This window comes from Lissotriton vulgaris, chromosome 4_1, assembly GCF_964263255.1.
Source record: "Lissotriton vulgaris chromosome 4_1, aLisVul1.2, whole genome shotgun sequence".
NCBI lineage: Eukaryota > Metazoa > Chordata > Amphibia > Caudata > Salamandridae > Lissotriton > Lissotriton vulgaris.
This window is the reverse complement of record NC_141691.1, coordinates 584666143-584689729: the sequence shown is the minus strand read 5'-3', so window position 1 is coordinate 584689729 and position 23587 is coordinate 584666143. Positions and strand designations below refer to the sequence as shown.

Sequence of the window (23587 nt, the reverse complement as noted above, 5' to 3'; positions counted from 1 at the left end):
ATGACCTTTAAGTCTTATGCAACCATCCACGATTCTGCCCTAGGATCATCAACACTCTTCTCCTTATCTCTCACCCAAGACTGAAGCATAAGTGTGTTGGGCCTTCAGCCCCTGAACAATTCAAAGGGCATTTTCCCTGTGACCGAGTGAGGTGTCAGTCGGTATACCTTCACCCTCTCCACAAAATCTCAACTTTCCAATCCTTGCACTGAGACTTTGCAATTTAGATAGATTCCTTTAGCACTCTATTGAATCTCTCCACCATGCCATTAGTATCGGGATGATAGAGAGAGCAACGCTAGTGTTTGATCCCTCTCTTCAGCAAAAATTCTTCCATCTCTTTTGAGACCAGCTGAACACTGTTGTCCGTTAACAAGCACTCAAGTAGTCCCTCTCTGTTGAAAACACCATCTAAAATCTTAATGACATCCTTTGTCTCGATGCTCTGTATAACCTGTATCTCCGGCCACCAAGAGAACATATCCATCAAAACAATAAAGTATGACTGACTTGTTCTGCAGGTGAACTGCCCTATTATGTCTAGTGCCACTTCCTGCCAACTCCCTTTGGGAACTTATCACCATAGGCTGCACTTAATCTTCCTGTGCCTAACAAAAAAAAATGAATGTGTTCTCATGTGAATGCAACTGGTGCTATGTAAAGGGCTCTGATACCAGATTCGGGTCAAGTTCGCGCTATATAAAACTCTGCAAAAAAAATAAAATGTAACCTGATTCTCTCCTTACTTTTCAATATACCTTGGTGTCATCACTGGATTATTTTCGTTCTGACTGATACAGGGGGAATGAACTTAGTACCTCTCCGATGCAAGCCCCCACTCACAGACAACTCATTCCGCACACTACAGTATTTGCGAAGTACGTCATTTACATCTTTTACCCCACACCATCCTTCAGTCACTCTTTTACAAATTTCACAAATTTCGACATCAGACTTAATTAATGTCCTCAATTCATCCTCAACACCTCCTACGTGACTTCACTGACCTTATAGTTATCATCCGCTCACAACTTCTCATGGTCATTAGTCCCGATACTAGACTGGCCCATAACCAGGCGAGAAAGGCAATCTGCAACTCTACTCTCATTACCTGGTATGTACACCACAACAAAACTATGTTCTTGCAAGGCTACCACACACCTACATATCCTAGATGAAAAGGATTCCAGGCTCTTCTTGCAAAAAACATCCTTCATGGGCTTGTGGTCACACCTGACAAGAAAGGAACTTCCCCAGAGAAATGTCTTTAATTTCTTGATTGCCCAAATCGCACAAGGCTTCCTTTTCAATTACTGAATACTGGATTTCAGGACCTACTAATGCCCTGGATAAGAGCATGATAGTTTCCTCCATGCCATCTTTCATTTGTTTGAGAACCGCTCCTAACCCTTTGGCACTCGCATCAGTAATCAAAATAGAGAGGGCAGAAGTATCAAAATTCTGTAAGGAAGGCACATTGCTAAGGGGTTTCTTCATATCAACAAATTCAGCTTCACACTGAGAAGTCCACTGAAACTTTACGCCTTTCTTCAACACAGCCCGCAACGCAAAAGTACGGCTGGTAAACTGAGGCACAAACTTGTTGTAATATTCAGCCATACCCAAAAAGGAGAACAAATCATCTCTAGACCCCGGTACTGGAAGATTCGGACGTGCGTGCGCTGCTGGGTCCTCGTGATGCGGTGATGAACGCTCTTGACTGCGTGCGTTTGCGGCCCACAGTTAGTAGTGTTAAATCTAACCAGGAGCCAAAACTAACATGTTCTTCCAGACTTACAGAGCAAAGCACTCCGGAGTTCATAAATATGAAGACTGTACCTTGTAAGGACACATAGCTCCAAAAATATGTTGGGATGTTTCATAAAGTCCATAACAGTCGCTTAACTTCTTCCTCTACAAGTGTAAGACGGGATCCTTGTTCAAAATCCTCCAGCTCATCGCCAGTGTGAAGAAGTACAAAGGTGATCCATATGTAATTGTAGAAGAGTTTCTTTATTAAAGTAGTTCAGGTTGAATAGAAACGTCCCATCCATTAGGAGTCCATCGAGCAACTGACTCGATGGAGTTCTGGTACAAACAGCACTCTAACATGTTAACATTATAAGAACCTACAAGGTTGCTAGGACACCACAGGATTTTCCTTCAGTGAAGCACCAAGAGAGCTCCGGACCACATTGATGATGCACACAAAAACAGGAACTGATGTCAGCTCACAGATTGGAGCTCTGGTGGGCTTACTCATGATTGAATCCGCATTGTGAAAACTGGACGTCCAGGAGAGCTACTACTAATGAAAACGTTTTTCGAAGCAGTTGGGCACAAGTGGGTATTCTTAAATTGAGGAAATGGATGGAAGATGTATCCATCAGAAAAAGGTTTATCAGGACCTCTTAGCCACAAAGGATGAAGCATCAAGAGCACTGATTGCTAAATGCTCACATAACTATCCTACAGATATCTCCAAATGGAAACAGCTGCGGAGAATGCCACTGACTGTGCCTTGACCTTTAGGCATGGCGCTGTTTTAACCATCAGAAGACAGAGCAGGAGTACAAGCTTTTCTATAGCAATAGTAACTCCTGCTACTTCTGATCAAAGAAAATCATCCAGAGCAACTAAAAAACTCTAAACAGTGATGCAATAGTGACCACATCAGTCAAGATGACATTAGTGGCCACCCCATGCAGGCTTCAGAGTAGTATCCAGGCAGGAGTTACCAGAAGTAACATCATAAAAAGCTTTACAAATATGAAATGTCTCTAAATTAATGACAGGTTAACAGTCACAGCAGCAGGTGCCATTTGGCACCACAAGATTACCTTTACATTTAGGTCTCCCACGCCTAGCATTAGTTGCCATTCATCTATGTGCCTTACACATTTTGGGCATGAAATTATTTTGTCCCTAACCACATCAGCGTATGAGGTTTTGAAAACATGCACATTTCACTATCAAAAACAGACTTTTTACTTTTGGGAATCCTGTTTAATTTTAAAAACACTGTATCTGCTCGAAATACCTGTTTTCATTCATGCTAAAATATGCATGTGGTACCAAAATAACAGTTTAATTTTCATCATGGACTCGCACATGCAACTGCCTCAGATGGACAAAATCTGCTCATGTTCCCCAGAGTTACCATCAAATGGCGGCTGGTCATGGCGGTATGGTACATGCTAGAATGGCCTTCTAAGGAGTAAAGGAAGAGATTGTGAAATGTACTCCCCATACTGCAACACTTTCCCAATTGTCAATGTAATTTGTGCAGGCAGACACAAAATCAAATTAGTAACTCTTTGGATTTAGTTCTACAGACCACATGGAAACAAAGGGCGCTCACAACTTGAAATACTACGAATGTAAGTATATTGGAGCACTTGCTGTTGTCTTATGCTATATGTCGGAATGACAACCACACAAGTGAAAATCAGGATATAAGAACGTACAAGGTCATTATTATGGTGGAAAGACGGCCACTGCCGGGCTGGTGGTGGAGGTCCTTCCCAGGCTTGGAATGGCCGTAGCGGGCAGAAGCGGTGCTTTTTGCTAGCACCCGCTCCAAGGGCCGGTCGAGCAGCAACCTGCCAGGGCTGGTTGCTGTTCCCTGTCCGGCCCTGGTCCTTCCGCATTCACTGAGCATTTTACCCACCGCAAAATTAGGTTCGTGGTGGGTATTGTGGCAGATGCAAAGTCCGTCCGCCACTTTTCCACCGCAGCCAATCACACTGATTGCCTGGCGGATGGAAAAGGGCCACTAGTATGGTGGTGGTGCCTAGCAGGCACCGTCCGCCATATTAGGATGTGTCCTGGAAGAGGCCTTTCCATGGTGGCAATGCCGCCATGGAAAAGCTGGCGGGGATTGGGTTTGGGGGCCCGTTCGGGCCCCATCTGTGTGGGGGGAGGTTGTATGTGCACTGGGGGGTAACCCATGGTGCCCCCCTACATTTCCATGCACAAGGTGGCAGGCACCACGTGGTGCCTGCCACGTTGTGCATGGAAATTCACATTGTGGCATTTTGGCATTATGAATGGTGCTGCAGTCAGCAGCACCGTCCACAATGATCAGGGCTCTGGATGCGCCCGACATAGTGGGGGGCACATCCTAATACACACAGTGGGACTGTCGCCTTACCGACGGCCGGTCCCAGAACTGCAACGATGGTGGGAGGACTCCGTCCGCCATCGTAATGAGCCCCTTTGAGTGCAATAAGATGGTGGATCTTGATTGTTATATTGGTAACAGATTTTAAAGAGAAAAGCCATACTGCAGACTGTTATAATAGATAGTGGTACCAAAGGTGAATAAAAGACTGGAAATATGCAAGAATCCCTGTTCTGATTAGAACAAGTGATATTTAGATTACAGACAGATTTGGAGGTATGAAATGATTCAGATGAATTGTTGAGCTTGGTACCATATCTATGAAAATTTAAAGTGACTCACTTTTCATGCCTCACCTTTAACTAGGGTATTTAACGAGTGCACCCTATTTCTAACTCCATGTTTATGAATTCTTATTCAAACTACGGTGATTTAATATACTGTTTCTCCACCACATGGTAGTGCCTCCTGGATTGACAAATGTAACATTTGAAGCAGCTTTTTTATTTCTAAATCACAGCATATATGGATGGTGTGAAATAAATACATTCTGACTGCTCAAATATAGGGTACGTCGACAAAATATTTGGCATTAGCTTTGAATGGTAGATGATTATGATACAAATGAGGTAGCCACTGGCTACAGCGTACACCGTTAGTGGTGGAGAAGTGTGGCTCAATGGTTAGAGCGGCAGACCCTGATGCAAAGGTCTGGCCCGGACCAGGGTTCAATTCCCGCCTCAGCAGGTCTTGGGCACAATTTCGCCGGACCTGATAATTCCCGCCTCGGTGCCTATTCAAATTATGGGTCCCACTCTGCAACTCTGGGCAATAGCTTGCTTAATCTCCACAACGGCCCCAACAGCTCTAGGATGTCTGGCTTCACCTTGGGGTGCCCAGGAGTGGGCACTTCACAGGGAAAGGCCAGGAAGGGTTCCACAGCGGTATGTGCACAGCGCCTTGAGACCCCTTCGGGGGTGATTCGTGCGCTATATAAAAGCACTACATTTACATTTAGTAATGTTGTAACAATGGCATGCACACACATTTCTATAAGCTAGAAAGGTTTTTTCTCCATCTCTCCTAACATGAAAATGGTGAGTAGCTGGAAAGAAGACAGTAGGAAACAGGACACAAAGCTTTACTGATGGTGCGTAATGACGGAAGAAGGATGCGCTGACGTAACAGCAGCATACAAGGATGTTACTTGGGGCAAACAAACATAGTGATGGGGAGTCGGAATTCGCAGCCAGGAGAGGCGAGGATAGGGAATGCTATGCGAGGTATTTTTATGCCAAGTAAAACTTGGTTTCTCAAGTGTACCTTTCAGGAACTTCTATGTTCATAGCAGAAGATACAATTCAGCATCTTGACAACCCCATCACCCTCCTCCCTGGCCTGCATGATATAAGGTATATAACTTCAGGGGTAATTTATGGCTTTAGATAAGCCTTGAGCTATGTGCTTCTGGCCGTTTTATTGATATTTTACGAGTTCGTCATCAAAAACGGCTGTGAATGGCATTCATGGGTTATGAAGTCACTGCCTACCAACAGAAGCCCAATTGGGAACTTCTGGGTATCGTTTTCAACATGTATAATAAAGGATCAGCAAATTAGACTAAGGTGATTTAATTAGTTGATAATATCGTCAACTTTAGTGTAACCTCGAAATGTGTTGTCTCTCCCCTTTGTCCGTGACAATAATGTTTTTTGTATTTTTAACTAAAGTAAAAATGCCTCTTCCCTTCGACTGTCGGTGACAAATTCTTTGTTTTAGCAACTACTCTCAAAGTGCTGGTGACTGATCTTTTGAGAACATGTTTGAGGGCATTGTGTATGTATGTGGTATATATGCGTTTCCAAGACAGTCAAAACAATATTTGAAATATATCTTGCACAAACGACTGCAAATGTTTGTGAATATAACTGAAATTCAGGCAAAGAGCAACTGTGTGTGAGCAGGCAAGACAATAGAAGTTTTATCAATCAATCAATCAGTGACACTTGTAAAGCGCGCTACATACCTGTAGGGTCTCAAGGCGCTGGGTGGGGGGGGGGGGGGTGCCGCTACCGCTCGAACAGCCAGGTCTTCAGCTTCTTCCGAAGGAGAGGTGGTCTTGGGTCAGGCGCAGGTCGGTCGGGAGGGAGTTCCAGGTCTTGGCGGCCAGGTAGGAGAAGGACCTTCCTCCTGTAGTCGCTCTTCGGATGCGAGGGACGGCGGCGAGGGCGTGGTTGGCTGATCGGAGGTGGCGTTTGGGAGCGTAGAAGTTGACTCGGCTGTTGAGGTAGCTCGGGCCTTGGTCGTGTAGGGCTTTGTGTGCGTGGGTGAGGAGGCGGAAGGTGATTCTTTTGTTGACGGGGAGCCAGTGAAGGTCTCTCAGATGTCCGGAGATGTGGCTGGTTCGTGGGATGTCGAGGATGAGTCTGGCTGAGGCGTTCTGGATCCGCTGGAGTCTCTTCTGGAGCTTGGCGGTGGTACCGGCGTAGAGGGCGTTGCCGTAGTCCAGTCGGCTGGTGACGAGGGCCTGGGTGACGGTCTTCCTGGTCTCGGTGGGGATCCACCAGAAGATCTTCCGTAGCATGCGTAGGATGTTGAAGCACGCCGAGGAGACGTTGTTGACTTGCCTGGTCATGGAGAGGGAGGAGTCCAGGATGAAGCCCAGGTTGCGTGCATGGTCTGTTGGTTTGGGTGCGGTGCCCAGGGCGGGAGGCCACCAGGAGTCGTCCCAGGCGGAGGGTGAGGAGCCCAGGATGAGGACCTCCGTCTTGTCCGAGTTCAGTTTCAGGCGGCTGGTCGTCATCCACTCGGCTACCTCTTTCATCCCTTCGTGCAGGTTGGCTCTGGCGGCGGCGGGGTCGTTGGTCAGGGAGAGGATCAGCTGGGTGTCGTCGGCGTAGGAGATTATGCTGAGGTTGTGTTTGCGTACGATGGCCGCGAGGGGGCTCATGTAGACGTTGAAGAGGGTGGGGCTCAGAGATGATCCTTGAGGGACGCCGCAGATGACTTCGGAGGCCTCTGACTTGTACGGTGGTAGGCGGACTCTCTGTGTTCTTCCGTCGAGGAAGGAGATGATCTATTCCAGCGCCTTGTCCTGGATTCCGATGTTGCTGAGGCGCCGTACTAGGGTGCGGTGGCAGACCGTGTCGAATGCCGCGGAGAGGTCTAGGAGGATGAGGGCCGCTGTTTCTCCATTGTCCATCAGGGCTCGGATGTCATCGGTGGCGGCGATGAGGGCGGTCTCGGTGCTGTGATTGGCTCGGAAGCCGGACTGTGTGGGGTCGAGGGATCCGTTCGTCTCGAGGAAGGCGGCCATCTGCTTGTTGACGGTCTTCTCGATGACTTTGGCTGGAAACGGGAGGAGCGAGATGGGGCGGTAATTCTTGAGGTCGGTGGGGTCCGCTGTTGGTTTCTTGAGTAGAGCGCTGAGTTCGGCGTGTTTCCAGCTCTCAGGGAAGATGGTGGTGTCGAAGGATGTGTTGATGATGTCTCGTAGGTGGGGTGCGATGACAGCGTCGGCCTTGTTGAAGACGTGGTGAGGGCAGGGGTCGGTCGGTGATCCGGAGTGGATGGAGTTCATCGTGCGGATGGTATCTTCGGTGCTGATCGGGGTCCAGGCGTGTAGGGTGGTGGTGGGGGGTGGTTGTTCGGTCATGGTGTGCGTTGGTTGGTTGTTGAAGCTGTTGTGTATGTCCGCGATCTTGTTGTGGAAGTATGAAGCGAGGGAGTTGCAGAGGTCTTGCGATGGGGTGATGTCTTTGTTTCCTGCGCTGGGGTTGGAAAGCTCTTTCACGATGTTGAAGAGTTCCTTGCAGTTGTGTGCGTTGTTGTCCAACCGGTCCTTGAATGCTGTTTTCTTGGCGGCGCGGATCAGCTGGTGGTGTTTTCGGGTGGCAAGTTTGAAGGAGGTCATTTTCTTTACCAAAAACCATCTGAAAATCATTATCTCTGAGCCTTAAACCATGGAGGGGTGTGGAAAGAGACAGCGGACAATGAAATACAGTGAATTAAACCATTGTGTATTAATCATGTTGATGGGAAACAATTTGCATATTACCCGGGGTGGCGCCTCCACTAGGGCGGAGGAGCGTTGTCCCACTGCTTCTGCTTCTCGCATTGCAAGAAAGAAGATGGGTTTGGTTGCAGGCATGCGGGCAGGGCTGCCCTGCAAGCAGGGCTGGGCAGGGGAGAAGTGGTGTGCCCACTCCTAAGTATGCATGACTGGTTTGGTCGGCCCTCTAGGGTAGACCAAACCAGTTATTCGCACTCTGCCCTTCTCCATGCAGGCTGCAATGCAGCCTTCATGGAGAACATGACCGGGCCATTAGCCCTTGGCTGGGCGGCGTCCCGACTAATTACAACGCTGCTTGCAGTGTTGTGATTGGCTTAGGGGTAGGAGCCTGGCTGCCTGCTTGTGATTGGCTTAGGGGTGGGAGCCTGGCTGCTTGCTCCTGCCTGAGGCAGGAGAGGAGCAGAGATGACATGGGACCCGGTCGGCGGGAAGGTAAGTTATTTTTTTTTTAAATTAAATTAATCTCCCCCATTCCAGCGAGACCCACTTCCCGCAAGATCCCCCCACTCTAACCCCCTTGTGTCCCCACCTGCGAGTCATGCTGGCTGCGAATGCGTATTATTATTCATAAATTAGGAATCTTTACATTTTCTTCGATACATTTCAGCCTTATATATTTTCTCACAACTTTTATAAGGATTTTGGTTCGTTAAAATCATTCATTTCTCTAGTTACTTCAGTAAATAATTGCCACTGCTGCTTTGATTCAATTTATTCCAACTGTATAGCACAAAAAGAAGCGACTGACATTGATGCTGTAATGATTATTTGCATTTTTGATTTCCTTATTAATCTGCTTTCTACTTCATGCTGTACTAGGGTCCCTGGCATATATCTAAAAAACAACTACAATGAATTTGAAGTTTAGTATCTCATTCCAGGAAGTGATAGAAAATGTGTAGTTTTGTAAATACATATTTAAAATTTTCAAATTATGCTAGGTGCAAAAAAACGCTAAGAAGTACTCACCACTAGCCTCTTTCCAGAACCCAGTTTTTGTTGCTCGGCCTCCCGCCGCGTATCAGCATCTGCAGCAACAGCCAGGACTTGGTACCTGTTAAATAAAATGAGCTAGTGAGAAACTCTGGTGCACATGTATATACACCCTGCGTACCATCTTCTTCGATATACCACAATTCCGTTAAATAGGGAAAGAACCTGTATCACCAAATTCAAGGGAAAACGCAGAGAAGGCAATTAAGAGACTTTGTCTATCTTTAAATTCTGTGACATAACTACACGAAAACTACTAAATGAGATATCATTTTTTTTGCTTAAGGGTTTATGGGAGAAGTGGTTATGTACTGTTTTATTAAATTTATATTTTATGTAGAGCGTCTGCTTCTTCTCGCTCTTTACCTCATCCAGTAGCAATACGACCACTTCCTTCTGCTTTTCCTATCATATCTATGAAGAGAACACCCAAATCTTTCTCTAATTTTCTGCTTTCACTCTCAACCCCCTGGCACAGATTTCCAACTGCCTAATAGCGATAAACCATTAGAAGGTGGTCTGCTGTCTTATGTTGATTTTTTCTAACACAGAGAAAAACTATTTTCCTGCCATTTCTGCACTGGCCACCCCTTCCCTTAGCGGCCATTTCCCCTAGGACACCTCAACACCTTGAGCAGAAACCTTCCTTCAACATGGAAACATTCATTCTCATCAGCCACACTTCTGTTACATTCCCTCCTATAGGCCAAATAGGAAATGGTTTGCATTTCCTAATCAGAAATAGCAATTTAGAAAATCCAAATCCACTGGGTTTAAGGCCCCCCACGAGGCCCCCCAAAATTCGTAGTGCACATGTAAGTGCACATATGCCCTAGGGGCAAATGTGCCTTTCATGTCACATTACATTTTTTTATTTTTAAATGCATTTTTTAATTTTGCACATGGTTTCCATCAACTTTGAGTCGATGGTAATAGCATTTCCTAAATGCCCAATTTGCATTTAGGAAATGCTGTGTCCATGTGCTTTATGAATCGCAAATAGGTAATCCCTATTTGCGTTTCCTAAATTTTGGGCACAATTTGCGGTTTCTACCGGGTAGAAATTGCAAATTACCACCGTTTTTTGGCCTTTGTACAAATGAAAAGGCTGTTTTGCATTTCTTAACCGGCCAAAATTGCGAGTTGACCCGTTAAGAAATGCAAAAAGCTTTCGTACATCTGGCCCGTAGGCTCTAGCATTTCTTTTCATACACCCAAAACTCGACTCTCCTTGGGTCTTCCAAGCAAACGTGACTACTATAACGCTCCACCAGGAGCTCTAATCCTATATTCTTTTCCCCTTTAGATCTATTTCTAAATTGTGCTATAAGATCTTTCTACAATCTCCACAGACACCACTCCTACCTCACAATATTGTCACTAAAAAGAGGGCTCTACACAAGTTACTAATCCTGGAACTTTAGATCAGAAGTGGTTTCTCCCAGAACTACCTCTCTGAAGCCCTTGAGGAATTGAGTTTTTTTTGTCAACCTATGCTTGACAACAAAAACTTCTTAGCAATTTCCAAACCTTCAGGTGCTGCATGGAGATGCTGATCCGTTCAGTTACAGTGGCCGATACACTTTGCAGTGGGAATTTGGTCAGTCTAAAGATTTCTCAAGGAGAACCTCGCTCAACAGTAACAGTTTTAACAAATCCCATCCTAGCCCTAATCTACCACTGCAAGTCTGGATCTAGGAATATATGATGCATTTGTGTATTGTCCTGTCATTCTCTAGCACTCACCATCCACCCAATCCCATTGTTTCTAAGTATTCCACCCAAAAAGGCTCATGTCCACACGTAATTCGTGACACTATTACTTTGTATAGCGTTTCTTGTCGACACTGTTTACGTGCCAATAAATAAGAAAATACAAATATTTGCAGTAAAAGATTGCATTTCAAAAATCCACTAAAGGCAGTGTCTCGTCCAAACAGAACATCACTCAAGCATAACTTGAAGGCTTGATTTATGTGATGCTGTCCCTAAAACAAACAATTGGAAACCTCTTCCCCCCAACAAAGGTAAGGAAGTTGTAAACTATTCTAATTTGGATCTGTAATATTTGTGAATTGCTACGTTCGCTTTAGATTGTACAAAGAGTAAAAAGAACTTTTTTTCTGAACCATATCACACGAAACCAATGAACATAACAAAAATATTAATATTAAATGAGCTTTCACAATGAGGCGTTGTAACCATATTTAATCTGCCACAACGTTAATAATGATTTAGGTAACAGATGTGCGGCCAGGGAAGGAACACATGGGTTTCTGAAAGACCAGTAAAAACAGGTCAGAAGACAGCTGAAGTTCAACAACCCGATTTCAGGTTTGTTAGCAGAAACATCTAAAATGTTACCATTTTTTAACCTCACAGTGTCCGATTCAAAAGATCCTTGGTTAAAATAAAAAGAGAGAGACTGGGCCTTATGAGACCAGTATTCAGGGCAGAGCAATGTAATAGACTTGAAATCAATATTGCTGAGTGGTTAACAATTGACTCTGTGCTGGATCATTTCATAAAAAATATTCACTGCACCTGGGAAAAGAATGCCTCAGGTCCACCTAGGACTCAAGCGCCACATTCATTAAGACTTGGGGCCCGTTTTATATTTTGACAGATGTTCCACTCCTTCTGTCAGGATGGTGGAGGACATTTCGTCTGCCACAATGACTGACCACCATCCATCAGATTCAGAGATCACAACCTGCCCAGCAGTTAACTCTGTGCATTCAAAAGAATTGCCGAAAAAAAAGTTTGGAGGACTGCTGTTCCCCAAACTTTTTAATTTTGTGAGCAAACTTCCTAAATTAGATTTTATTTCTGAAAAACCAAAAACTATTGAGCCGGTGCCCTGGGGGTTAATATTTATTTTCTGTCTCACCACCAGATAATTCCTGGCAAGGGAAAAATTACATTATATCATCCACTCTAAATGTGACAGACAGTGTAATCTCCGTCTTCTGACGGGCCCCACTTTCTCAAGCCATCGGAGAAAGTTAAGGTCAGCCCATGTCCACATTAAGGAGTGGACCATGGTTTGCCAGACAGGGTACTCCGTTGCGTTCGTGACAGAGTACCTTATCCACCTAACTCCACATCAGGCCTTTAGCTAGGATCTAATAGACATCTAATGTACACCAGGTTGACACTGCAGAGCCACCCACAAAAACCTGCTTCCTAACAGACCAACATAACTTGATTGTCAGCAAAGAAAAGGAAGTTCGTTCTCTCTCCCTCCCTCTCCCCCTCTCCCTCTCCCTCTCCCTCTCCCTCTCCCTCTCCCCCTCTCTCTCTCTCTCTCTCTCTCTCTCTCTCTCCCTCTCTCTCCCTCTCTCTCCCTCTCTCTCCCTCTCTCTCTCTCTCTCTCTCTCTCTTACATGTGCCTTTTGTCCTTGGGACAAGTAGGCCCAACCCCTACAGCACAAACCCTTTGGCTGCCAGTTTACAGTAACATATTATGAATCAGGAAAGGGCACTGTCTGCCGTTAAGGTAATATTTGTATCCATAAGTTAATGCTGTTCAGACTTGTATTTATAGTTCATTAATGCAAAGCCTTTATTATTAGGGTGAGCGCTCAAAGTAAATGTTGTTAGCGCGGACTGCAGTACTGACTGGCTCCAGTATAAAAATGTGTACACACATTTTCAAAGTTTAGTAATATGAGGCTATGTATAATGCTGCCATAATGCTCTCTTATAAGATGCAAATATTTGCAGAAGCTTGAAAGCAAGATAGATGATTCTATGCTTTCGAAATAACATGTTCACAAAAAAATGCAAGTAGGAAAAAAACATTTAGCTATAGTACTATAAAAGTTTAGGTACCATTTCCTTGCAGCATCATTTAGTAAAATGTGTTGAAGTATGCTAGTAATCTCCAAAAATATTCATAATGGAAAAGTAAGTGTAACTAGTTTCAGTAAGATTATAGTAAACATAAAAATAAACAATCATTGGCAAATCCATAGGTCTCAAATTGGTGGTCAGCTGTTTGGTTTTGCTAGTGTGTGGCATGCTTTTTGTAAAGCCTTATTGGAGAGATAGCTGCTGGGCCCTCACCATCATAAACATTGGCAAAAGCAAAAAACATTCGGTCTCAAAAAGCACACATTGCCACAGTAGTTCCTGGCACTGAACAAACCTACTTTGTGTGCCGATATGCTCCTTGTGAAAGAGCAGAAGGCTGTCATTCACAGTGAAGCCAGCAGATAGACCGAGATAGAGACATCATTTTAATAAACACTAAAGGTCATGGTTAATGCCAGACATAATTAGGGCACCCAATTATTAAAGAAAGTCTCAAAAGTGAGTGCAGATCTACGGTTTTCATGAATTCACAAGAATTTACAATAGTAGGCCAAGAAATTATAATCCTACAAAATATTTGTGAACTGCATTTTAGCATGAGCAAATATACATGTTCAGATTTGCTCATGCAAAAATCTGAGTGCTTGCAAGTGCACTTTATCTCCAACCACTTTATTCACAACCCTGGAAGAAGTTTTACGTCGGCCATTGTCTGAAGTACATTTCCAACCTTTCTCAGTATCGGAAAAGATTAGAGAAGAGTTGGTGAAAACCCTTAAAACACGCAAGTTAGGAGCTTTGCACAGACTCAAAATGGCATTCCAACCCTAGAACTATTACTTACCACTACTTTCAGCCGCAGTATGTAGATCTGCAGAAACGCGGCAACATAAGGGAATTGCTAGTATTCAAACCCTACTATGATATGAGCCCTGGCATAATCAGTGAGGTTATATCAGAGCTCCTACATAATGAGATTACTGCCATAATGTGTCGCCGCATTCGATGGCACAAAAGAGATAAGTGTATTTTGCAACAGGACAAGTAGATTTATGAAGCAACTTACCCCATGGATAAGTAGATATGTTATTAAATTCCACACCCCTGTAGTTACCTGAGCTAACTATAACTTATGCCCCCACAATGCACTACTTATAACCTCACATATTACATCACTCATAACATGGTCATGGTATCACTGATGACATCTCAAATGACATCACTGTTTGACTTACTTGTAGCTCTCAACTTGTCTGCAAGATGAAACCGTAATAAACGAATCTGTCCTTGAGTTGTAACTTAGAGGACCAGGCAGAAGAAACCCAGGGAGAAATCGTCCAAAAGCATAGCCTTCTTGTTCGAAGAACATAAGCATTCCATCCATGGACTGGATACAAATGAAATCTCGACCTGGGGATAAGCAAATTGAGAACATTATGTAATTTGTTGTTCAAAACTTGCCACAATTTCATAAGCTTAAAGGCAGATAAAATGCAAATTACATTTTTGGAACTAACAGGTGAAAATATAAAATTCCCACAATTTTTAAACTTTTTTAAAAACTTCTTTTTTTAAAAAGGGCCATAAATTATACAACAATAAGCCACCTATAGGTGGAATACGACAGTGCTGACCGGGTATGGATCCGCATATCACATTAGAACTTCGATACACACCAAAATTCCAATTGTCCCAAAAATATACAAAATCTCTGGATACAGAGACATATTTCCGCATTGCAGTGATTTGTGTCTAAAGCTGGGTGCACCATTCAGTTAGACATCTACAAACACACACAAATAACCCAATTTGGGAATACAAAACCACTTTTCCAAAAACTTAATTTTAGATTCGTAAATGGTATACATGCTGATGCCTACAAGAGAGTTGTCTTTTTGTTATAATTCAATATATATTCTTCCAATTGCTTATCTACTCATCCCTAGGAAATGATGAGATACCCCTTAACCATCCCTTAATGAAAATAATCACAACAGAAGCCCACAAAGTACCGCCCTCAGAAATTACTATGCATTCACTCATAACATTTTCGTTGGTTGCCTGTGTAGATAATAAGCAATAAGGTATTTTAGAACATTAGAATGTTGAGCGCTCCATTGAAAACAACGGAGTGCTCTGGGCTTCTGATGGCCGGTAGAAGCCAGAGGCATCAGCATTCCAGTGTTTAACAAAGGCCTCAAGCAAACCGAGGGGAATTCAACCCCCTCTGGCTCCGTGAGACCTTTGTTTTACAAATTAGAACATTCTGCCCTCGAGGGCAAGTGTAACACTGGAGCTGGCCTTTAATGGCCGGTAAAAGCAATGTTAATGTACATCCCAGAGTGGAAGTTTCTAGCATAATATCACTTCCCAGAAGAAGATAACCTTTCAAGTGTTAGTGGCAAGGTCCAGCCGCTGCCCCATGCTACCTAGAGAACATAAAACAGTGTATGTGTTCATGAATCCAACACTAGGGTGCACCAGTTGGAATCCCTGGGGAGGGGATAGCTCCCTCTCTGTAGTCTGAGGAACTGGACTGGCAGAAACCAGCCAGACAGCAAACAATCTAGGAGTAAGTTTGCCATTAAACATCTCTTTCAAGTCTCCAGTCGCGGAGTTGACTATAAAGCATACAACCGACCACAGATGTTAGACAAGATTCTGTTCCTAATGTGTTTCAGATACAAAGCAGGCTTGGTACACATGTTGTTGCTGTCAAAATTGGATTATTACAATGCTTGGCACATCAGCATGTCTGGAAGAAATCGAGAACAAACTACAGCATAAAGTAGTTTGCATCGTTATATCGACCTGTAGCACTGACTTGCTGTGGGTTTTTCGGAGCAGTGACGAGAAGAACAATTTCAAAGCAAAATCATGTTTGGATGACTTGCTTGTCTCAAAATGACCGAGTGGCGTGTAAGGCAGAGCAGTCACAGACTGAGTTGGCTTCTAGGAATTGGTGCTTCTTGTCCAACTCGGTGAATCTAAAATGTGCGTTTTTTGGTGATCGCTGCATCACCAATAAATGCCACTGAGAGGGCATAACTTTATTGTACTAGCTGCTTTGTGTTTCATAGATTTAAGGAGTGGCGAAATATTTCAAGTGTAACATGGCAGTAAAGAGGCGATGACACTGTTAAACGGGTCCTTGAACGACCCATAACGTTATGAACAAGAGTAGAAAAACTAGCAGGATAGGGATAATTGTTCTTTCCCATAATCAACTTACTTGTATGGGTGATATATTGCCCATCTAGCTGCCCTTATCAAATGAAACACCAACTACACCAACAATACTTCTAGAATAAAAAGTGTTTGCATTGTAGTGCTGGTGACAGGTTTACTTTTGAAAAGAATACAACGAGTAACGATAAAATGGATGGGTCTGATTCACAAACATTTTACTATTGGTAAGTGTGAAAAAAATAGATAGATAGATAGATAGATAGATAGATAGATAGATAGATAGATAGATAGATAGATAGATAGATAGATAGATAGATAGATAGATAGATAGATAGTTCTAAATGTGTTTAGGGTTTATTTTCTGCACTGCAGTACACTGAGATATACACATCCCAGTGTATTGCAGTGTAGAAAATGGAGCCTAACCACAAATGGGCCTGAACTTCTGCATCCCCAGAATTTTAACTATATATCTGTTTGTTCTCAAACGGTCCACTTTATCTGTGACTTAATTTGTGCCTGCTATCTACTATCTGAATGATTGAGGACACTTGACTGCTTTGTTCTAGAAGCCACTAATTATGCGTGCACACACATGCGCACACACAAACTACTAAAGCTCAAGTTCAGGACAACTTACCATTGAAAAGGACCATTTGCCTTTAACTCTGGACCCCATGGACACATCTGGGACAAAATTTGCCACTTGCTTATCATATGCAACTCGAATTCCAGTATTTTAGGTTTTCACAAAATGCACACATTTTTATTATAATAGAAGGTAAGTCAATCAAGGTTATGGTTAAGTGAAGACCTTGTTGGGGCGCACAGGGTGACTCTGAGGCAACCCAAAGGCTGTGGGTTGTGCCAGGTAAATGTAGTAAATCATTACAATACACTGAAATTCGCAACAACAAAAAAAGTTGAAAGGCCAGTATGGTTCACCTAATGTTAACCCCAAAAACAATGAAAATTGGATATATGGTATGGAGCACACATCTTAACTCATGTTTCGCTATTGGCAAATAGTCTTTTTTTTTTTTTTACTGGAAAGAGGTGTATTGTGCATGGCATGGGCTATGAGTTATGATGTGTGTCCGTTGTCAGCTACATACCATAACTGGTTTCATTGAGGTTCTTTTGGTTTGGAGTTCACTGAACCATAACAAGCCTTTAACTGAGTTTTTTCAGAGAATACGTATGTACGCCCTATAGTTCTCGCTCATAATTCAACAACAAATAATTAGAAATTACTTTATTTTTGTTTTAAATTTAGAAGGCGATTCTTTGACAACACATAAGTAAACGACTCAAGTAGGAAGCACCCTTTTTCAGTTTTAGACAAAATACACCATGAAGTTTGCACATTTTGTAGCACAACTTAGAAGAGCAAGTGTACTCAGTACGCCACAAATGGAAATAGCCAGTTATATCTTTACAAGACAAACACATAAGCCAGTGCACGGGGACAGCATGGAAACAGTACTGTTTATGATTATGCAGCGACATCTAGTGGTACAAAGTAGCATTTATATAATTCCTCATTTATAAAATAAATAGTGGATTGAAAAATTGTTGGCTCCTGCGTTTGTAGTAAATGTTCCTAACTCAAGCATGCGTTTATACCCAATACCATAAATGTAGACGCATCTTTTCATGGATCATAGGATACTTTTATTAGCTATCATAGACTTGTGATGGACACTTGCACTGATCATACACTTTGAGTCCTTCTATTTGTGCACTGAATTTAAGAAAATCGTATTCCAAATATACAACTGTGGTTCCACAACAGTGCAGAGGATGCAGCAACTTGTGAGAAAAGTGAACATTTCTGGGTTGGCTTTTTTGCATAGTGTCACGGGGCCACTGGCGAAACGAAAAGTGAGGGGGCCTCTCTGCACGGTACTTGGGGGGGCCCCTCCGGGCTCTATCAGGAGCTCTCCGGCTAGAGTGCAGTGCAGAGGGGGTCCCTTGGAGCTAGGGGCCCCCCGCACCGCGTGGGCTGCGGGGGCCTGTGTTATGCCCCTGCACGGGGCCTCCACCGAAGACGGACGGGGTGGGGACATTATTGGCTGTTCGTTTCCACCCCGTCCACAGGACACGTATGGCCCCTTTAACGCGGTTTGGGCTTCCCCGGAGGAGTCCACAGCCCGTCATCATCAGTGAGCCTGTCAGACCAGGAAGAGGCGGTTAAAGGGACATCAGCGGGACGGGAAGGTGCGAAAGCCGGAGGAAGAGTCGGAGTTTTGGAGCAGGAGCTGGAGGAGCATAGTGGAGAGAGCGGAAGAAGAACGGACCGAACAGGAGACGTTGGGGTCAGGAGGACCGAAGAGGCAGAAGGCCAACGATACCGCGATTCACCCCGCCACGCTTCTGGAGAAGTGTGGCTGGAGAAGCTACGAAACCGTATACTGCGCTTTGCCTTTTCACGGGGAGGGATTGGGTAGAATAGTCTGGGGAGGTCACAGGCTGTGTTTTTTTCTTTTGAATTCACCCTCCTTATTCTCTACATTTTTATTTTATTGGATAAGTGTATGGTGGCAGCCCTTAGTGAATACTCACACCCGTCCCCTTTTTAAAACCCACTGGTCCTTGAACCCAATCCTTAAAACATCTGGTCTCTCTTTCCTCCTATCACGCCGGAGAGAATACGAAGACAATGTCCCTGGAGAGACAAGACCTCGTCCCCACTCTTCTGCGACACATAGTAAATCACCCTGTCACTAGCTCTGGAGAACACAAATGGCCACGCCACAAATGGAGCTCACACGTCTTTATTCTTCAGCATGCAACCGTTAACTGAATGCACTACGTCCAACTTTATTGACCATGCCCAGATACCTCCCAACTGATTGTGTAACTATGTAAGGAGTCTGCAGAGGACCACACGATGCACATGATCACATGACAATACATCTCCCAATTTGTTAAATAAAAAAGTACGGACAACATATATACATTAGAGTGTCTTAATGAGTCATTGAGGTGCTTGCACCAATTTTCCAGATCGAGTCATACAAGGTGAAGGAGTTGCACAGCCTTCTGGCATCGTGGATGTAGACTCAGATGCTTGGCTTGGGCACTCAGGTGGACTTGACTCACTCGTGATGTCTAAAGGCAACGAACATTGAGGCAGATGCGTAAAATGGGAAATGTCTCTCATAATGGACTTTCCAGGACATTGAGTGGTCACAATATCAGTAGTAATAAGTATTTATTGCCAAATTAATACAAAATGATGTTTTACAATACATATATAAAAACAAATTACAAATCTAAATACATAAGCTAAATCCAATAGACACAAGAGTTCATTTATCCTAAAAAGAATCAAAACAGGATCCATAAAAATAACCAAATAGTTAAAACAGGGAGCGCGACTATTCATAAATTCCCTACACAGAAACAATCAGTTACATTAAAAGTATTGCCACCAGCAGAAGACCAAACAAACGTTAAAATGCAGAGTGTTTATTTCATCAGTGTGACATACCACAAAATTACTTTTTGCAATATTTCAAAGTGTCACATGCTTAGGGACAAATAGTCTACTTAATCATAGGTCAACAACAACACCAAAAATTGTCATTTTGCAGTACTTATCAAAGAACATATAAGATAAACTTAAAACTACAACATTAGACCTATGAATACATTAGTCATAATGAAAAAGTGCCATGTGCCCTGCTACAATATGGAACTGTAAATATCCTATCATATAATTCGTTCAGGCTCTAGCCAAGAAAATGTCAAGTGCTTAAACCTGTATGTAGAAAAGAAGTTTAAGTCACACAGTAAGACAATGTAAATGTAATGTAAATGTATAGGCATTTATATAGCGCACTACTTACCCGTAGGGTCCCAAGGCGCTTCGACCGCTGCGAAACCCTTCCTGGCTTCCCTGAGAGATGGTCCCTTAATCGGTATCTCCAGGGTGAGACCAGGCATCCCCGGCGGTCTGGTGGGGCCGTTAGTGAAGATGAGGCAAGCTAATGCCCAGAGTTGCCGAGTGTGATCGCTGATCAGAGTGGGCACCGAGGCGAGAGAATTATCGAGTCCGCTGACCCTGGTCCAGAAACCTGCCGCGCCGGGAATCGAACCCTGGTCCCGGGCCGTCCTCTGCTCTCGGGTCTGCCGCCTCTAACCAGTGAGCCACAATAATCACTCAATGTTATAAAAAACAGAAGAATTAACAGTGTTTAAACTGCTAATGCAAGCATTCTTTCTACGATGAACACTTATGGTCAAACACAAACAATGTGCAATAAAGTTTCCTGTGAAAGCCCACACAGTCAACAATCATTAGTTGACCGTTGTGGAATCCATTACCGAGTGCTGTCTTTAGTGGGATACCTGCCAAGTCATACTTTTAGATAAACCATATGTCCTTCACTTGTCACAACTCTCAATGGATCAGCATCAAACCGAGCCTCAGTCTTGCAATACCATTTTATCTTACTACAGGTCTCCTTTTCTGAAAAACCGTGTCCCAAGTGCATCTGAGCTCTTCTGCATAGGTCTTCGTTTTGCTTTTGTGAGACGTGTCAGAGACACAAACCACATATGTGTCTATTACTCGCCTCGTGGTCCATTGTGGTAGCTTTGACACAATAGCTTCCCCCAAACAGCAAGGTGGAACTTTCACATGTTGTAGAATGGGGAGTTGACCGATAGGCACGAAGGGCTGGACATAAGGCTGACTTGAGATTGATTCCTTCTAGCTTAGCAAGTTGATTCACTTTCTCCAGGGTGCCCATAAATCGTTGAACAACGCAATTTGCCTGTGGCCAGAGAGGTGTGCTTTTCTAATGCTTGACATTCAAGCGACTAAGAAAGTCTTTAAACTCTCTGCAATTGAAAGGTGGACCGTTGTCAGATTGAAGAATGGAGGGAACTCCCCACGCTGCAAAAATAACATCCAGTCTCTCGATGACTTTGTCATGGGTGGATGTTGATAAATCTTCCACTTAGGGAAAACATGAGTACTCATCAATAACTACCATGAGATGATGTCCATTGTTTAAGGGTCCAAAGGAATCAACTGCAATTTTCTCCCACACTTGTTTAGCAAGGTCAGACATATTATGCGGATGCTGTGTTGTCTTGGGAGGTAACAGTTACACAGGTGACATGCTTTCAGTTGCTTCTCGTCTCGTTCATCAAGGCCAGGAAACCACACTCGGCCTCTGAGGGCTCTCGTAGTGGATACAATGCCATGATATCCTTTGTGTGCCAGATCAATGACTTGTTGCTTCAAGCTCTGAAGTATGACAATTCTCGAACATCTTAGTACAATACCTCTTGAGTGTCGGAAAGTTCTTCCTCCACATTTTTTAATTTTTTATATTTAACGTAGTCTGTGAGAGGTCGGGTATGTTTTCTCCATGACTACGTTGCACTGATATCCTAAAGTGTGAACATATCTTTGTTGGTAGAAGCAAAGATCTGCTCAATGGATAGAGCTGCAAGGGTGCTGGACCTTACTATGAAATTGATTTACTCTTCAGCTGCTTTAGACATTCCATGGTAATGCTGTAACAGCATTTGTGAAAAGTAATCTGTTGGGTTTTGATCCTTCCCCAGCTTATGCACAATAGTGTAATCACGCTCTTGCACTCTCAACTCCCACCTCTCGATGTAAGGGGGCATCTTGGCTTTCATAGTTTCGAAAATGGTGAGCACCACCTAGTGGTCAGTGACAAAGGTGAAATGCTTTCCAAACAGAAACACATAAAAATGTTGACAAGCCCACACTACAGCCAAGTTCTCTTTTTCTGGCTGAGAATAGGCACATTTATTCTGAGATAGACTTCTGCTAGCATAAGCCACTATGTGTCTCGGAGCATTTGAATGTCCATTGTGTTGAGCAAAGATGGCACCCAACCCCACCAGGCTTGCATCTACTATAATTTCAGTATGCAACTTTGGATGAAAATAAGCCATTTCAGTTGCATCTTAAATTATGTGTCTGATTTTCTTAAAACATCAGTCACATTAAGAAGACTACTGGAAGGAAATATTTTTCTTTGTAAATTCTCTTAGTGGGGGACCCACCATGTTAAAGTCATGAATGCATCTTAAGCCATGCCTTAAAAAGATCACAGCATAGTTACATCTTGCGGGGGACAAGTGGATGACAATGCTCGTACCTTTTCAGGGTCAAGAGTCATTCCCTCTTCAGAGAAAATATTCCCTAAGAATTTGACTTTGGCTTTTTGAAATTCATACTTTTCTGCATTTAATTTGAGACCTGCATTAGCGAACAGATGGCATAATTGTGTAAGAGCTTTGTCATAATCTTTTTGTGTGGCCCCAGGTACTGGTATATCATCACTGTAGTAAAAAGCATGTGTGATGAGTTAAATTGCTCAGCGAATGGCATCCTGAAAGATTTCTGCAGCTGACAAAACTCCAAAGCTGAGTCTTTTGCATCTGAATAAACCAACATGAGTTGAAAAAGTAGTAACGTACCTACTGTTCTCTAACAGCTCGAATTGATAATATCCTTGATTCAAGTCAAGATGTGAGAAGATTTTGGCGCCGTTTAGCTGTGTAGTCATTTCTGCTATGTGTGGACCTGGATGGCTTTCTCTCTCGATTGTTTTGCTTGCCTGGCGCATATCATCAAATGCACACTGCACCTCCACTCTCCTTTTTTGCCACTACCACTATGGGTGAAACCAATGGAGTCGGACCAGTAGAGCATTCTATGATGTCATGCTTTAATAAAGTTTCTAGTTCTTTCTCAACGGCCTCCAGTAATGAAAAGCAATCTGATGGTGTCGCTGAGCAACACGATGAATGTCCTCATTAATGTGAAGTTGCATGCGATAGATGATATCGAGACTGGACTACATGGGCTGTTGAACACACCCACATTCACCTGCCCCTCCTCGAGTTGGTGGGTCCATCTAAGAACAACAATAGCTCAGCTTATTGCAACATTCCCTCATGTGATGGTTGTTTGTATGCAAATGTTTGCTGTTGGTCCCCCTCCCAACCCCCCATTACTTCTCCGCCCCAACTTGGGAAATCTGTCCCTACTCTAGTCTCTCTGGCATTGTGCGAATACTTAATAAAGCATTGCTGCACTGATTTGTTTTGTATTATTTTGAAAATCTGAATATATACATTTCCCAAAAAAAACCATGAAGTTGCACCTTCATTGTCTTGAGTTTCTCTAGTCAGTGAAACAACAACGGGAATTGACTTACTATTTCAGAATGTGCATTGAGGTTGAAGTTGATGAATATCAGTCCTGTGTCAATTTTGGAAAAGGTGATGGACAGAGTTTCTGAATGATGCAGAATACTCCTACCCAGTCAAGAGATCAGGGCTTGATTCATCACCGTTTTTTTGCTCACTGCACCATCCCAGCTCAGAACCTGTCT

The 23587-nt window shown here is 43.5% G+C and overlaps 1 protein-coding gene across 4 annotated transcripts in view; it reads right to left on the bottom strand.

Annotated features, from left to right (window-relative positions):
- The window catches only part of BBS9 (Bardet-Biedl syndrome 9), a 2055975-nt gene that overhangs the window by 1652658 nt on the left and 379730 nt on the right, over nt 1–23587 (bottom strand). For all 4 annotated transcript variants that reach the window (XM_086964810.1, XM_086964812.1, XM_086964809.1 and 1 more), the window contains exons 6-7: nt 14240–14414; nt 9165–9249 (exon numbers count right to left, since the gene is read on the bottom strand). In XM_086964810.1, coding sequence (XP_086820936.1) covers nt 9165–9249; nt 14240–14414 — 260 coding nt within the window. The remainder of the gene's footprint in view (nt 1–9164; nt 9250–14239; nt 14415–23587) is intronic.